The sequence below is a fragment of the Marmota flaviventris genome, chromosome 14, assembly GCF_047511675.1.
Source record: "Marmota flaviventris isolate mMarFla1 chromosome 14, mMarFla1.hap1, whole genome shotgun sequence".
NCBI lineage: Eukaryota > Metazoa > Chordata > Mammalia > Rodentia > Sciuridae > Marmota > Marmota flaviventris.
Genome location: NC_092511.1, coordinates 77,883,300 through 77,898,453, shown reverse-complemented (window position 1 = coordinate 77,898,453; position 15,154 = coordinate 77,883,300). Strand labels below are relative to the sequence as shown.

The 15,154-nt window shown below is 56.9% G+C and overlaps 1 protein-coding gene across 3 annotated transcripts; it reads right to left on the bottom strand.

The window, feature by feature from the left end:
* Positions 1 to 1,385: 1,385 nt before the first annotated feature.
* On the bottom strand, positions 1,386 to 11,299 carry Capg (capping actin protein, gelsolin like). 3 transcript variants are annotated; one of them, XM_027948901.2, is made up of 10 exons: positions 11,229 to 11,299; positions 6,772 to 6,807; positions 6,493 to 6,665; positions 6,250 to 6,404; positions 5,976 to 6,143; positions 4,643 to 4,792; positions 4,276 to 4,368; positions 3,788 to 3,920; positions 1,886 to 1,974; positions 1,386 to 1,547 (listed from the first exon to the last, which is right to left on the bottom strand). In XM_027948901.2, the coding sequence occupies exons 2-10, from the start codon at positions 6,792 to 6,794 to the stop codon at positions 1,482 to 1,484; spliced, it is 1,050 nt and encodes a 349-aa protein (XP_027804702.2). In that variant the 5' UTR covers positions 6,795 to 6,807; positions 11,229 to 11,299; the 3' UTR covers positions 1,386 to 1,481. The 3 variants fall into 3 exon arrangements, with proteins under 3 accessions (XP_027804702.2, XP_027804699.2, XP_027804703.2); XM_027948898.2 differs by having other exon boundaries at positions 11,234 to 11,295; XM_027948902.3 differs by lacking the exon at positions 11,229 to 11,299 and adding an exon at positions 8,810 to 8,831.
* Positions 11,300 to 15,154: the final 3,855 nt, after the last annotated feature.

Here is a 15,154-nt window from a genome sequence, read left to right as displayed (position 1 = left end):
AGCAGCTGTCTGTGCCCTGGCCAGACTCGGCACTGAGCTCCTGCCAGGCCCATCCTCACTGGCTGCAGGTGCGAGCTCTGGCCAGTGGACATGGTGGCCCTGGGTCTTATCAGGGTAGACTGGCATGGTGTCCTGCATTTGCTTCTGGACAAGCCTGGCTCTGTTGCTCCCCTCACAGCTCCAGGCCAGCAGCCGAGCTGGGGGTGGGGGCAGGTAAGAGCCCCCTCCATGCCTCCATCCTTCCTCCAGGCCTAACACACTGCAGGTGGGACCCATTCCAGAGGTGAGGATGACAGATGGCCTTCCAGATGCAGAAGGGAACTCCCCCAAGTGTGGCTGGTGACAAGCCCTGCCATCTGCCTCATGTCACCTTTGCTGGACTTAAACAAGGCTTTGTTCTGTGAATTCCTGCAGCAGCGCCCTCAGACCAGCAGAGGGGGATGCGGGCACAGTGGGCTTGGAAGGGAGGAGAGCTGCACCTGGGCCACGTTGCAGGAGCCTCAGTCAGGTGTCCTCCTTCCCTCCCGTCACCTGAAGGCCCACTAGGAACATGGGCCCCACCTGTGGGGGCTAGGCTGCATTCCAGGGCTCTGGCTGAAGGGGAGCAGCTGTCCCCTCAGGAGCAGCAGTGGTCTTTCCTCCCCCTCATGGCCTGCTTGAGGCTCCTCAGACCATAGTGCTCATGGCTGCTTCCCTCAAACCTTCGGCAGTGGCCAGTGGTGTAGTCCAGGAGCTGTTAAGGTACAGGGCTGCCAGAGGGGAATGAACCCTTTGACAGGAGATGCAGAAATCTTAACCTGTGCGTTTTCCTTGGGGAATGTCCTTGCCCTCCATGGGGACTTGCAGTACTCCGTAAATCTAAAACCATTGCCAGAGCCACTGTGTGCGTGCTGGCCTCTCGCCTTTCAAAGCTGTGCCTGGCACCAGCTCTTGCATCCTGTCAGGTCAAGGATGGGAGGATGTGGGGATCTGCAAAAGGCAGCTGGTTTTTTAGTGCTGTGTGGCACAAAATCAGCAAGAAGAATTGATCAGCTTTGGAGCTGGGAGCACCACTGCCTCAGGACGCAGCCCTGCCTGGCCTCAGGGCTGCAGGCTTGTCCAGGCCACACCTGCTGTAGCACCCCTCTGCCCCTTGGCGCTCCTCCCTTTGCTGTCTCTCCCCCACACCACACACAGGAGAAGGAAGCGGGGTGAAGACAAGAGGGGCACCTTGCCCAGGAGCAAGAGAGGCAGACGCCCAGACCAGAATGATGCTTATCTCTCAGCCCCACCGTGGGCCATCAGCCAGCAGGACCCAGGCCACCTCTAGTCTCCCTTGCCTCCATGGCCCTAGGGACTGTGAAGCGTCTGGAGGGACAATGAAAACCCACCCAGGCAGGCAGTGGGAGAGTGGGGAAGGCACTGGTTTCCTTTATTGAAGTCAGCGGGGCTTCTCAACACTGAGCACACAAAGGCAGGCAGGGGCAGGGGGACGCCCACCCTCACTTCCAGTCCTTAAAGAATTGCTTGAAGATGGGACTCTCGCGGCCCTGGGGCAGAATCTCCACCTGCAGGACAGTGGGGAGAAGGCTGGCTTGGAAGCTGCCACCTCTGTCACTAACAGGGTGTGGGACAGAAGGCCCAAGCACATGCAGGCCAGGCCAGGCCAGGCAGCTCCTTCAGATACGCAGAGAGAGGAGACGGGTTACAGGGACCGGGCTGAGAAAGCCCTGCTTCAAGGACCAGTGCAGTTTGGCAGAGGCCACCTGTTATCCATGAGCCCTATCAGAACAATAGGCTACCAGGGGCAGTCACAGCCAAGGACAGTGGTCCCAGGGAGCACAGGCCAGCCACACTGGACAAGGAGGCCCAGGAGTGGGGCCTGGGGCCCAAGGTGCCTCCTCACCTGAGTGTTTGCGGCATACTGCATGCGGGAGATGAAGCCTTCCGCTACGTGCAGGGCCGCCTGCCGCTCCTTCTCGTTAGCCTTTCGCCCTGCAGCACAGGAAGAGTGAAGAACAGAGATCCTTTAGAGTTTCCATCCCATTTTTCTTGAGGAAATTTAACAGGGGTCCGCAGAATAGCTATCAAATTTTTGTTAATGAGAATGCCAAATAGCTCTTTGGAAGTATGAAATCTGCCTCGTAATACTTTTTCTAAACTGGCATCTCAAAGGTAAATGAAAACTACTTCTGCCAGGTCTGACCATCAAAACCCACTCTGGAGCACTTGACCACATGGATTCCATCTCCAGCAGCACAAACTATCTTCTGCTCTGACCAGGGCCCTTCATCAGGAAGAATGGGTTTTCTCTCTCCATCAAACTGTAGGGGCAGGACCCTCACCTATTGTGCCTGTCAACTGTATGGTTAGCAAGCCTTTTCTTTTCTTTGTACTGAGGACTGAACCCGGGGCACTTTATCACTGAACCATATCCCCAGCCGTTATTTATTTGTGGTGGTGCTGGGGATTGATCCAGGACCTTGTGCATGCGAGGGAAGCACTCTACCAACTGAACCATATCCCCAGCCCTTATTTTGTATTTTGAGACAGGGTTTCACCAAGTTGCCCAGGCTGGCCTTGAACTTGCGATTCTCCTGTCTCAGCCTTCCAAATTGCTTTAATACAGGCGTGGCCACCGTGCCCAACTCAAGCCTTCTTGACAAACTGAGAACAAAAGGGACAATTTATTATGGAGAACAGACTCCTATAATGCCAGCGAGTCTCCACTGGCATAATGGTTATGCTACTGGAGTGCTCATCAAAATAAACCATGCAGAATCCACCCATTTCTGCAGACAGTCCTTAAACCCAACCTGTGCTCCAGTTCAAGGCATTTTTCCCAAAGAAATAGTGCTGGGAACAGTGGCTGGCTCTGCAGCCAGGCTGTGGGGACCCCGTGAACTACATGCTTCAACTCCCTGTGAACACACCAGCCGCACCCGACCCACAGGCACCCATCTTCCTGGCTCTCGCTCTCAAACTCCCCGTTTCTCCTCTGGATTCTCTTTCTGTAATAATTCTTTGCTTGAGGTTCCTATGCTTGGCATCAGTGCTGCGGGGCACGTCCCCTCCAGGGAGGGCAAAAGCAGCCCCAGCAGGAGCCTCTCTCGTCCCCTCCCCAAACCCTAGAGATCAACTATGCTGCCAGCACCTCCAGGCCCCTATCCCAGGTCTCTGCTGGATTTGGGAGGCCGCAGTATGAGCCCCTGGGAGCCGCCATCTCTGGACGCCTCACTTCTCTTCCTGACCAGGCTGGGGGCTGGCAAGTTCCACATCTTGTTAACCCTGTAGCTATCTCATCAAGACCATCAGATAAACACAGTTCCTGCCTTTGAGAAGCTTGTCAGCTGGTCAGGGAGGTGAAACAGGCTCCAGAAAGCAAAGCCAGGGTCCAGGGCCTGAGGGCCAGAGCCGGCAGGACAGGACGGCTGAGCACAGCAGTCTCCCTCCAGCCAATACCATCTCTCGATACCATCTCTTGGGAAACAAGTTCTGCGAGTTCACCACCCATTGCATAAGGTGATGTGTAATTTATCTAGAATTTACCTGTCACACCTTGAGGCAGAGTCCAAGATTGGGGTCTCCAAGCCCTGAAGGCCAAGGAAGGGGCTAAAAGAGTGGTTCCCAGGAGTGGTAGCTGCCCCCAGGCCTAGCAAGCCTGAATCTCTGGGGCAGGACCCAGCAACACATCTGAGCAGGCCCTCAGCGACTGCAGGGGGCTGCAGCTTCAGAGCAGTGGCCATGGGTGCCTGCCTGGGCCAGGGCAGCTACAGGGCCCAGGCGGCTGTGGAGGAGCCCCGCGTACCCTTCCAGATGTAGATCTTGCCACAGAGCCCGTTGTCCAGCACGAAGCAGTCGTCGGGCACCAGCAGCTCAGGGGCAAAGGGGCTGGAGTCGGCCACCTTGGTCAGGTCCATCTGTCCAGTGGCATCAGAGACCTGAGGGAGGAAGGGCACGCTGAGTCTGACTTCCCCGAGCACCAGCCCTCGTCTCAGCCCAGAGAGGGCCAGGGCCCTCTCTGCTGCTCCCCAGAGCCTTGCCCTGGCCAAGGCAGCCCCCACCCCTGCCCTCCACCTCGGTACTGCTGGGCACTGCCCGGTGACCCATCAGAGGAGTTCAACAGAGGACACTTGGAACTAGCTTCTGAACTTCACCAGGAAGGGCCCCGAAGTGAAATAACAGTTATGTCCTTGGGGATTGCCACCCCCCACTTCCCATCCTCCTGCCCTCTGAGCTGCTCCTCTCTCTTCAGCCCCGGCCCTGCGGCTGCTGCACAAGGCCTGGAGTGCCCACCTTGTAGAGAGCCGCGGCCTGGGCATTCGTCTGGTCAGCTGTGAGGTCTTCTTCAGGGTTCCCCTCCTTCAGAGTAGGCTTGGGGCCCAGAACCTGCAGAGCCAGAGCAGGCCAGGTATACTGGAATTCCTGCCCCCAAACTTTAAAGCCGTCATGCTCAGGGCCACCCCTCTTGTCTGGCTCACCATGTCCTGCACCAAGGCACTAGGGAGAGTGAGCACAACCCACCCACCAGCCAGGCTGCCTGCTTCTCCGTCACAGAGATGCCTGTACCCTGGCCCAGCCACCCTCGCATCCCAGCTCATCACTGACTCTCTTGACCATTTCTAAGCAGGGCGCCCAGCTGCCCACGCCAGTGTCCTCCAACCTGGATCATCTCAGCAGGCTCCTCCCCATCGGTGACGATCTCCACTTGGGCCTTGCCCTGCCGCTCGCTGTCCCGGATGGCCAGGGCCAGGTCCCGGGCCTTGTTGCGCTCCAGGATGTTGGACCTCCCACCACACCAGGCAAAGATGCTCTGCAGGGAAGGGAGCAGCCCGGTCACAGCCAGCGGCCAAGTCCTGCCCCAGCCCAGAAGGGTCCTGCCTCCCCTGCTCTTCTTGGAGGACTGACCCTGGAGGTGTGACAGAAGGCAGGGACAGACTCCAGAGGCCTTAGAGGAAGGCTGTGCGTATTCCTGCCCATGTCACCTCTTTACCTCATTAGAGCCAGCCTCTCGCTCTAGGAAGTGAGCCTGACGGATTTGTTCCCTGCCCTGTGCCCTCGCCAAAGCTGAGCTGGCACATAGTTAGGCACAATACAGATGTGTGCTGAACGGGCGGGGTGGGGGGAGGCTGCGGGGAAGTGGGGATGCCACCCTAGAGCTGTTTCCCCTCCCCCGTCTCCTCTCCTGAACTGCCACTTGGTACAAGGCCTGTCCTTGTGCCCCTGCCTCTTCTCACCACCACCGCCCTTCCTGAGAACAGCAAGGTTGACCCTCCTGCCTAATCTTCAGCCATCCTCCAGCCCCAAAGCAGTGTCCTCAAGGCCTTCCTTAGCCACCTGCACTCCAGGACCATGCCCCTTCCCCTCCCCAGCCCTGCTCACCTGCTCCCTCCCCTGAAGGTCCAAATTTGGCTCCTCCCTGGGATGGCAGGTTGGTGGTCCCTCCCTGCCTGAGAGCCCAGCCCCTGGCCTATGCCCCACTCACTGCTGCATGGGCTAGGATGGAGACAGGCCATCTTGGCTGCCTCCCCAGGCCTCCATGCTGGCCCAGAGGAGCATCCTGGACTCAATGCATGAGAGGCCGGCAGGCAAGTAGCCCAGGCCACCACGGCTCCTGAGAGGGAGGGAGTGGACTCAGAGCCTGGGAACACCGCCGGAGGCCGGCTCTGCCCACAGTGGCCCTCTAATGTGGGTGCAACCAGATTCGACCAAGGATCAGAAATACTCGGACACATTGTGTCTGTGCTCCCTGCCGTTACTCCCTACCTCTCCGGCACTCACCCAGGAGGTGTTGTGGTCACCTGGAGGGGACCAAGTACACAGTGAAGTGCCTGAGTCCACATAGAGGCCATCTTACACAGGTCAGAGCCACGGGGCTCTGGTGGCCGTGGCCCTGGAGACAACCCCAAGGGCTGGGCTCGGGATGGCACTCCCTGGTGGAGGGTCCACTAGGAGTGGGGTATGGCCTCATTCCTTGCCCAGCCTCGGCCACCCACCTGGCCCAGGTCCAGGATGAAGCAGTCCCCGGTGTTGAAGCTGTCCCAGCTCAGCGCCCGCTCCGTGGCCCGGATGTTCTTCTTCCCCTTCACCTGGTACAGCTTCCTGATGGCCGCCGGGGCCGTCCCAGGGGAGGTCTTGTGGAATGCTGACTCCACACCACCTTCCTGCAGCCCAGAAGGGACCCCTTCATGTGCCTGAGCTACCAGGGCTCTGCACCCCACCCGCAGGAGACAGGCAGGAAGGGGGGACACGGGCTGGAGCTGCCCTGACCTGGTACTTGAGGCCCCGCGGGAAGTAGCTCATGAAGAGGTCAGACTCGTTGCCCTGCACCTCCCGGTGCTGCACGGGCCGCTCCCCCAGCAGGGTGTTGAGGTGGACGGCCAGCACAGCGCAGGCCCCTTGCTCGTCCCGGGAAGACTGCTGGCCTGGGGCAGGAGGGAGGTGGAAGGGCAAGGTCCCCGAGGCCCATGCCAGCCCTCACCCTGAGCGAGACCCCACCACCCTGCCCCATACCTATCCACAGGTGGAGATGAGAGAGCTCTTCCGGGCCGTTGTACAGCACCAGGTAGGAGTCCCCCGAGAAAAAGACGCCCTGGGTCTCGCGCGCCACAGGCACCGGCTTCAGCTTCTCCACCCGCCACACGTGCAGGCCAGGATCCCGCACGGAGGCCGGGAATGGAGAGCCACTGCGGGGAGGGAGAAGGTTGGTGCCCAGGACTGGAGGAGTGGATGATGGCTCAGGGAGTGGGCAGCCCTGGAAGTGCTGGGAGGGGAGGGTGAGTGGCTGCCTACCTCTTGGGGATGGGCGTGAACATGCTGTCTCCGGACCTGCAAGACAGAGTATCCTTGTCACAGGGACTCAAGGGCCCTCACATATGGGTCTGGAAGGCCCCGCCAGGTGGCCAGGTATATTCAACTACTTCACTTACAGGAGCCCAAGAGGGGATTGCCCCTGGTTCCATTACACAGGCAAAGAAAAGCAGGTGGAGAGTCAAAGTCCAAGGTCACACATGGTCACTCAGCTGTGCATAGCTTGTGGAGACCAGATCTCTGCACCTGGCCAGGTGTCCCAACTGTCTGACCTCTCAGCCACACCTGCCTTCCACTCAGACCCCGATAACCAAGATTGGGAGGCAGCTCTCTAAGCAGAAACTGCCATTAGAAAAGCCAAAAGCCAATGGCTTCAGCTTCCACCATAAAAAGAAAAGGACAGATGGGCGCAGTGGTGCATGCCTATGATCCCAGCAGCCCGGGAGGCTGAGGCAGAAGGATTGCAAGTTCAAAGCCAGCCTCAGCAACATCGAGGCACTCAGCAACTCAGTGAGCCCCTGTCTCTAAATAAAATACAAAATAGGGCTGGGATGTGGCTCAGTGGTCAAGTGCCCCTGAGTTCAATCCTTGGTATCAAAAAAAAAAAAAAAAAAGCCCAAAATGAAAAGGACAAGCAAATGAAACCCAAAACAATCAGAAGGAATTAAATAATAAAAATAAAAGCAGCCAGGTGCAGTGGCACACGCCTGTAATCCCAACAACTCTGGAGGCTGAAGCAGGAGGCTCACAAGTTCAAGACCAGCCTCAGCAATTTAGCAAGACCCTGTCTCAAGACCCTGGGGATGTAGCCCTGGTAGACAGAGCATCAGAGGGTTCAATCACTAGTACTGCATTAAAAAAAAACTATACCTCCCCTTGCTTAATCTATTCATTTTATAAACTAATCCTAATCAAAGTTCACAGGTAATTTTCCCAAGAGGGGGTAGGTTTGCAATAACTCTAAGATGCTCAGGTTTCCCATAAAGGTGGGAGAGACGGGTCTGGGAAGACTGAGCTTGAGAAGTGAGAGGGCTGGACAGGTGCATGGGACCTCAGATCAGCATTGTCCTTCCTTGTCCTTCTCCTTGTCTCTCCTACTTCTTATTTCTTCTAACCTGCCTCAAAGTCACTGTAGGTTCTGTAGATATTCAAATGACAACTGAAGGATTTCAGAAGTTTTATGCCAGTGCATTCACTGTCTCACGTGAACAATGAACAAGCATCCTGGAAGGTACAGAGTGAGAACTCAAGGAGAAACAGACGGCCCGAGCTGGAGCTGAAAGGCACCTACCAAACACAGCAAAGTGAAGCCTTACTAAATGTCCTTAAAGGCTGCCTAACTACTCCCTGCCCTCAGCGGCTCCCCAGCCTGGTCCCTGGCATCACTGTGTGCCCAGCTCCCTTCAGTGCTGGCATGAAGCACCCATCTCTATTGCATGGGTCAGGAGGGACGACCCATGGCACGGATTGTGGGGAGAATACAAAAAGCAGGCATTTTAAAAACACATCATCATCTTTAAGGTCCAGAAAATGGGTGGCGACAGCTGGTTTCTTCCCACATTGCGGCACTCCACACAACACACACCATGTGCCCACCCAGCTCAGCTTTGCAAGGGGCCTCCCTCTAGGCAGAGTCAGGGCGAAGGGAACCAGCTGAGAAGCCAAGGGGCATCACTGGGAGGATCTTGGAGCCACTGAATGGAGGCCAGGCGAGCAGGGGCGTTCTGAGCAGGCACCAGGGCGGGTGAGAGCAGGGTGATGGGTGTGCAGTGCCTGAAAACCACGCCTTTCCTTTTCCACCAGCAGCTACAGAATAGCAGAGGCGTTCTTTGGCATCCCAGGAGGAGAGGAAGGGAGGGGAGTTGCTTCTGGGTCTCACAAAGGGTCACATGCTATGCCCACAGGCCCTGGCTGAGTCACCAGCAGGGAGAGCTCAAGGAAGGAGTGCGGTCAGAAGCTGTGGGCTTCCCTAGTCTGGATTCTGTGCTACGAGAACTCAAAGCTCAAACAAGCAGGCTACCTGTCCAGGCCGTGAGCCCCCACAGCAGGGCGAGTGGCCTTGGGGTCCTATAGAAGGTAGGTGCGGGGCTGGTGCTGCACTCAGTGATAAAGCATTGCCGGGCATGCGTGAGTCCTTGGGTTTAATGCCTGGCACTGCAAAAAAGGAAAAATACTAAAACAAAAATTTTTTTAAATAAAGTACGTGCTGACAACGCTTTGGGGAACCTCCCCTGTGTCTCCCTGTGAACCCCAGGGTTAGCAAAGGACCCGACCAGCAAGCTTCACCAGAAACCATCCTCCACATCCAGCCACCTTCAGCGTCATCAGGGCTACATCCTCTGCCTCCCCCCAGGGGCCTCGGGTCAGGGTCAGCCTGGCTGGTCTTCAACAAGTCTCTGAGGGTCGGTTAGACAGAACCCTGCCCTGCTGTTCCCCTGGAATCATCTGCCATCCCTGGCCCTTGCCCTGCTCCTTAGCTTCCGCCCACGCTGCATTCAGAATGAGCCCGGTCTCTCCCACCTGCTGCACGACCCTGTCACTGTGGTCCTGTACCCTGGACAGGCCAATAATGTGATCCCTGGGTGGCTTTAACTGGTCTCCGTGAGTAAGCGGTCCCCTACGGGCCGCAGGCCTGAGGCCTCGCTCCTTTGCTCTGCAGTGAGGTTGCGCATCCACATGCTGACCACATGCTGACCACATGCTGAAGTCACCCCGTGCTGCTGTGGACTCTGTCTGGAGCAGAGTCACCCTTGACATACCAGGATTTTTGTAAACTCCCAATACCTGGCCCCAGACTTGGCCAGCTACAAGCAGGCTCCCTGGGTAGAGCCTGGGCTGCCCCGTCAGATCCCTGTCCCCCACCTCGCCCCAGGCTCTCTCAGGAGGGACCAACCCAACCTCTGGTCCTTCCCTCTTTTCCCCTCCTGCCAGCCGCTGGCACCCACAGCTCCTCGGCCTCCTCCATGTGTGCCTCCAGCCTCACACCCATCAGAGCCCAGCATCCCAGGCCCACATTAAGGGTCCAAGAGATCTTCCAGATCCTCCGCCTCAGCCTCCCCAGGAGTTCCCCCAGGCCTCCCACCTGGGAGGAAAGCTCCAGGCCCCACTGCAGGTGGCCCTGCAGCAAGACCTGACTACTCCACGTCTCCGCCTAAGCAAAGGGCACTCTCATGCCTCTCTCTGCGTGTCCCCCAAGCAGCCTGTGGCTGTCCACTCTGTTCCACTCCTTCAAGGCCTGTGCTGGGGCTCAGCACAGGCAGGAAGGGGAGCACAAACCCAAGGAACAGCCCAGGCTTCTGCGTCCAGCTGCAGGGCGTAGTGAGGTAGAGGGCCACCATGCCCAAGGAAACCTCAAACCTCCCCTGGGCGGGACGTCATTGAATCACAGACCCAGCGTGAGAAGGAGCCCTAATGCTCATCTAGTTCAGTCCAGCCCCACATCTGCCTCCTGACACATACCCAGACATGCACAGCACAGAGCTCCCCTGCAGCATCCTCTACCAGCCCCTCTTGGATGCCATTGGAGATGGGGAACTCATCTCTAGGGAAAACAGCCTCTTCTATGTCTCCCCCCAGGTACTGAGGGTTGAACTCAGGGCCACTCCCATGCTAAGCCAGCACTCTACCACTAAGCTGAACCCCCGGCCCTTTTTATTTTGAGACAGAGTCTCACTAATTGCCCAGGCCTTGAACTTGCTATCCTCCTGCCTCAGCCTCCTGAGCCGCTGGGGTTGCAGGCGTGTGCCACCGAGCCCAGCTAATGCACACCTTTGAGGAAATGCTTGACAGCCGTCAGTGTCCCCATTCCTCCGGGTACCTGTGGGATATTTGCCCTCCTCAGGCCCTAATTCCATAGACTCCTGACTGGCCTCTTCCCCTCACAGCCCAGCTGCCCCTCGGTGTGCAATGCACTTGTCCTTCTGGATAAGGGCAGAGAGGAGGTCTGCTCCAGAACCACACCAGACCCCCAGCCTGGAGGGCTCCTCCCCAGGTTCTACCTCCTCCTCCGACCCCAGGCAGGCCCTCCGCAGGGAGTTGGCCAAAGTGCCTCCAGCAGAAGGCCGGGCCTGCCCGCCTGGCTGGAGCCCCTCCAGTGGTCAGACCCCCCACAGTCCTGCTCCAGGGCACTAGGTGCTGCCCAGGGGGACAGAATTCGCACTGGGGGTCTCAGGCATCCCTAGGGAGTCTTCCACCACCTCTCACACTGAGGGTAAGCCTGGGCTCCTCCCTCTGCCTCTAGGGCACAGCCCACCAGGACGCTCCCATCCCCCAGGTCAGTTTGGAGAGGCAGTCAGGTAGGAACCAGAGTCTGGCATAAGCCTGCCAGGGCTACAGGCCAGGGCCACCTTTCCTGGCTGTTTCCAGACCCTGCAAGTCACCCTTCCCTGTTCACCCAGAGGGTCCCAGCCAGTCCCACTCCCAAGGCCACTCCCCGTCACCTCGCCTTGTTCCTGCTCCTGCTGCTCCGCTTTGCTCTCTACTTCTCCCAGCCAGCCCCGCCCCAGCTCTCACTTCCCTCTCTCCTCCAGGCTGCCCCACCCACCTGCCCCGCCCTGGGAGGACGGGCAGGCCTGGACAGGGGAGAGCCAGCATGTGGTGCTGTTAGGCACCTCCTCAGGGCATCCATAGGAAGACTAGAGGTGGCCTTGGGCCAGGAGGCCCTGGCCAGCATGTCTGAGTCTGGGGCCAGCAAGAAAAGCCTTGCTCCCCATTCACCAGTCCAGTGGCAGCCTGCACAGCCCTGCGTGGCCCGGTTAGTGTCATTTCCTGGGTGGGGTCACTGACTGTCCCAATTTGTTTTCCCCTTGCCCTGAATGCTCTTGATTTCTTTGGGTTTTTGTTGTTGTCATTGCTTGTTTTGGTACTGGGGATGGAACCCAGAGGCACTTAACCACTGAGCCAGATCCTTTTGATTTTCTGCAGCTCGCTAAACTGCTGAGGCTGGCTTTGAACTTGCAATCCTCCTACCTCAGCCTCCCAGGTTGCTGGGATTATTGACCTGTGCTGCCACTGCACCCAGCTAGATTGGTTTCAAGTTCAGTTCTGAGAGAGGTCTGAGCCCCAGAGAGCTCAAGATGACTGCTGGCTGGCTGCTCACTCACCAGGCACTGGCTGCTCTTGGGAAGCAACAGAAACCAGTGCAACTCAGGCTGACGGAGTGCCAAGTCAGTCAGAGACGCACAGCTGGTCAGGTCCAGCTTGAGGCCACACAGGGAGCAGGGCCCCCCATTCCCTCTGAATTGGTGTGGAAAGAAAAGTGGGGCTCAGGTGAGGCTCCAGGATGAAGTGAGTACCAGTGACTCCACCTGCTGGCTTGGGGCTGCGCGTGTCCCTGAAAAGCACTGGTCAGCAGGGCTATGTGGAGTCAAGGCTCCACCTGGGAGCAGTGGTGGGCACATGGAGCAAACCCCAGAATGAACCTCTCCATTAGCTGACCTCTCACCAAACCAAGGTGTCCAACTGCCCCAGAGTGCTGGACGGATGCTTCTTTTCCTTTTTTAATTATTTTTGCAGTATTAGGTTTGGGACCCGCAGCCTTGCACATGCTGAGCAAGAGCTCTATTACTGAGCTACACCCCCACCCTTTTAAAATTTTATTTTGAGACAGGGTCTTGCTAAGCTGACCAGGCTGGCCTGGAACTTGGAAGGAGGGAGCCAGGTGCCGCAGAGGTCGGGCCCCTGAGCCCCAGCTGCTCAGTGGCTGAGGTGTGGGGACCACTTGAGCCTGGGTGTCCAGCCTGGGCACACAGTGAGACCTGTCACACATAGAGGAGGTAGGTCGCATGCCTGGGAGCTCAATGTGCCTGCCAGCCACCTCTGGTACAAGGCTGCAAAGGATCAGTTTTCCTTCCTTCAGTGCCCCTCACAAGACTGCACAAGTTTGTCCCAAATGGAGTGAAGGAAGCACCTCCTTGCCAAGGCCCCACATGGCACACCGCCCTTCTTCCCTGTGGATCACAGAGCAGGCACACCCCCGAGGCCCAGGGAGGTGGACAGCCACCACAACCTCCAACCCCAAGCCCCAGAGGGTGCTTCTCAGTGACCCCACCTCCAGCTGGCCGCTCAGGACCATACCTCAGGGCAAGTCTAGGGCTGGGGCAGCTCAGGACAACCACAGCTCTGTACACAGCTCTGCAGGGGGTTGCAGTGTGCCTTCCCAGTCTGTCCCTAGGTCCTTGGCCTTTCAGGCTACCAATAGCTACTGTTTGAACTTGGTGAGTCAGATGGGATCTTGTTGAGCCTCTGCCTCTGCCAGCACTGCTCAGGCTTAACAAAGGAAGTTTGAGGGAGGTTCAGTCCACTCCTCTGGGGTGATGCTGGTTTCTGACCTGGGCTGGTCTTCGCAGCAACACCTGGAGGAGAGCCGCTGGCCAGGCTCTGCTCCAGCAGCCACGCTCTTGCAGCATGCAAGGCAGCAGAGGTCCTCACTCCCACCTCAGCTCCAGAATGTGACCTCCGGCTCCTTCAGGGCTCCACATGCAGTGCAGAGGCCTGTCCACTTCTTGAGCAGCCGCTTTGTGGAGCCACCCAGAATAGTTTCTCCACGGCCTGCTGGTGGGTGTGAAACCACAGCACCTGGCTCCTCCTCGGCATGAGTACCAAGCAGCCCCACTCCAGAAGTGCCAGCCCACCCTCTTCACCCACCTCTGCTACCTGCAGACACAGCTGAAACCCTCCACAGTGCCCCCAGCTGCTCTGGGCATCAAGGCCACTGGGCCATCTAGTCTGCGGGGGAGTCTTTCCAGACACACCCCACCAGCAAGTGTGTGCTGGTGTACCCAGTACCCTATTGCCCTTGGCCTGGCTCTGCACAGCCGGGATGGAACATCCATGTAGGCCAGCTTCACAGTGAACTGAACTGATGGCAAATAACTCATGATTCTGACAGATGCAACAGCCACCTGGCTCACATCCCTGCTAAGTATGAAACACTTCCACCACCCAAAAGGTTCCCTCCCCACTGTTTTGCCATGTGCCACATGAATGGCACTCAGTAGGTGACAGACTCCCCAAAATCTCTACCGAATATCTTAACAGATTAGAGAGCAAAACTCCCACATCCCAGGACTGCGGCAGCTTTCAGCCTTTCAAGGCCCCAGGGACAGAAACCCCAGCCCTCTGCAATGGAGACTGGGAGGCTGCAGCCTGGCAGCCGGTGAGAGGCCCTTAGAAAAGCCTAAAGCCCCTTGTGGACAGGGGCTGTTGCCATTGGTATTAATAAACTATTTCTAAGACAAACATTTGGTTGAGAAAAAAACAGAAGAGCCTGGGTTTTGACTGCCCCCAAACGGCCAGCTTCCTACTACTGTATCCAGGTACACAGACTAAAAACTCCTGAAACTGCAAAGGAGTCTCCCTAGCAAGGTCTTGCGCTGCCATCCACTACCGACTGGGCCACCCGCTTCAGGTCTTAGGTTCCGGTCCATAAGATGCTCCTGACTCCAGTCCAGAGGTGCAGCTCATGCCACCGTTCCTCACCCAGGGGCTGATTTGAACCTGCTGCAATTCGTCACAATCCCAGCCAGCCTCGGAATTGCCCACACTTCTCAGGGTGCTTCTAGCCTGTGAACTTGACCTGCAAACCCATTTTTCTAGATCATCTCTCATTCCCTGAGGAGAGGTGGACATAGTGTGTAAATAAGACCTAAGATTCAGAAATATCTGTTTATCGTGTGTGTGTGTCTAGTGCTGAGGGGGAACCCAAGGCTCACTCTGTCTTTCTTGGTACTAGGATTAAACCCAGGGACCCTAACCACTGAGCCATACCCCCAGCTCTTTCTTAATTTTTTATTTTGAGACAGGGTCTTGGTAAGTTGCTTAGGCTCTCGCTAAGGTGCTGAGACTGAGTTTGAACTTGCAATCCTCCTGCCTCAGCCTCCCCAGTCCTTTGAATTACAGGTGTGCGTCCCCTGTCTGGCTCTTTTTCTTTTCCATAAGCTTTTTGGAGCATTACAATTATACATAATAGTGGGACCATCTGTTACATATTCATACATGCACACAATATAACAATATTATTTGGTCAACATCATCCCCCAGGATTTTCCTGTCTTTCCCCTCTTCCCTCCCCTTGACTCTTTCCCTTTGATTTTTGTGAGACTTTTCTTCCCTTTTTCCTCTCTAGCTACCATATGTGGGGAAAAAACATCCAATTCTTGACCTTTTTCCTTTATTTGGTGCTGGCAAATGAACACAGGGGCCCTTTACCACTAAACCACATCCCAGCTCTTTTATTATTATTATTATTATTTTAGATGTACCTTTATTTTATTTATTTTTATGTGGTGCTGAGGATCGAACCCAGGGCCTCACACATGCAGGCAAGCACTTTGCCACTGAGCCCCAGCCCCCACCCCCAGCTTTT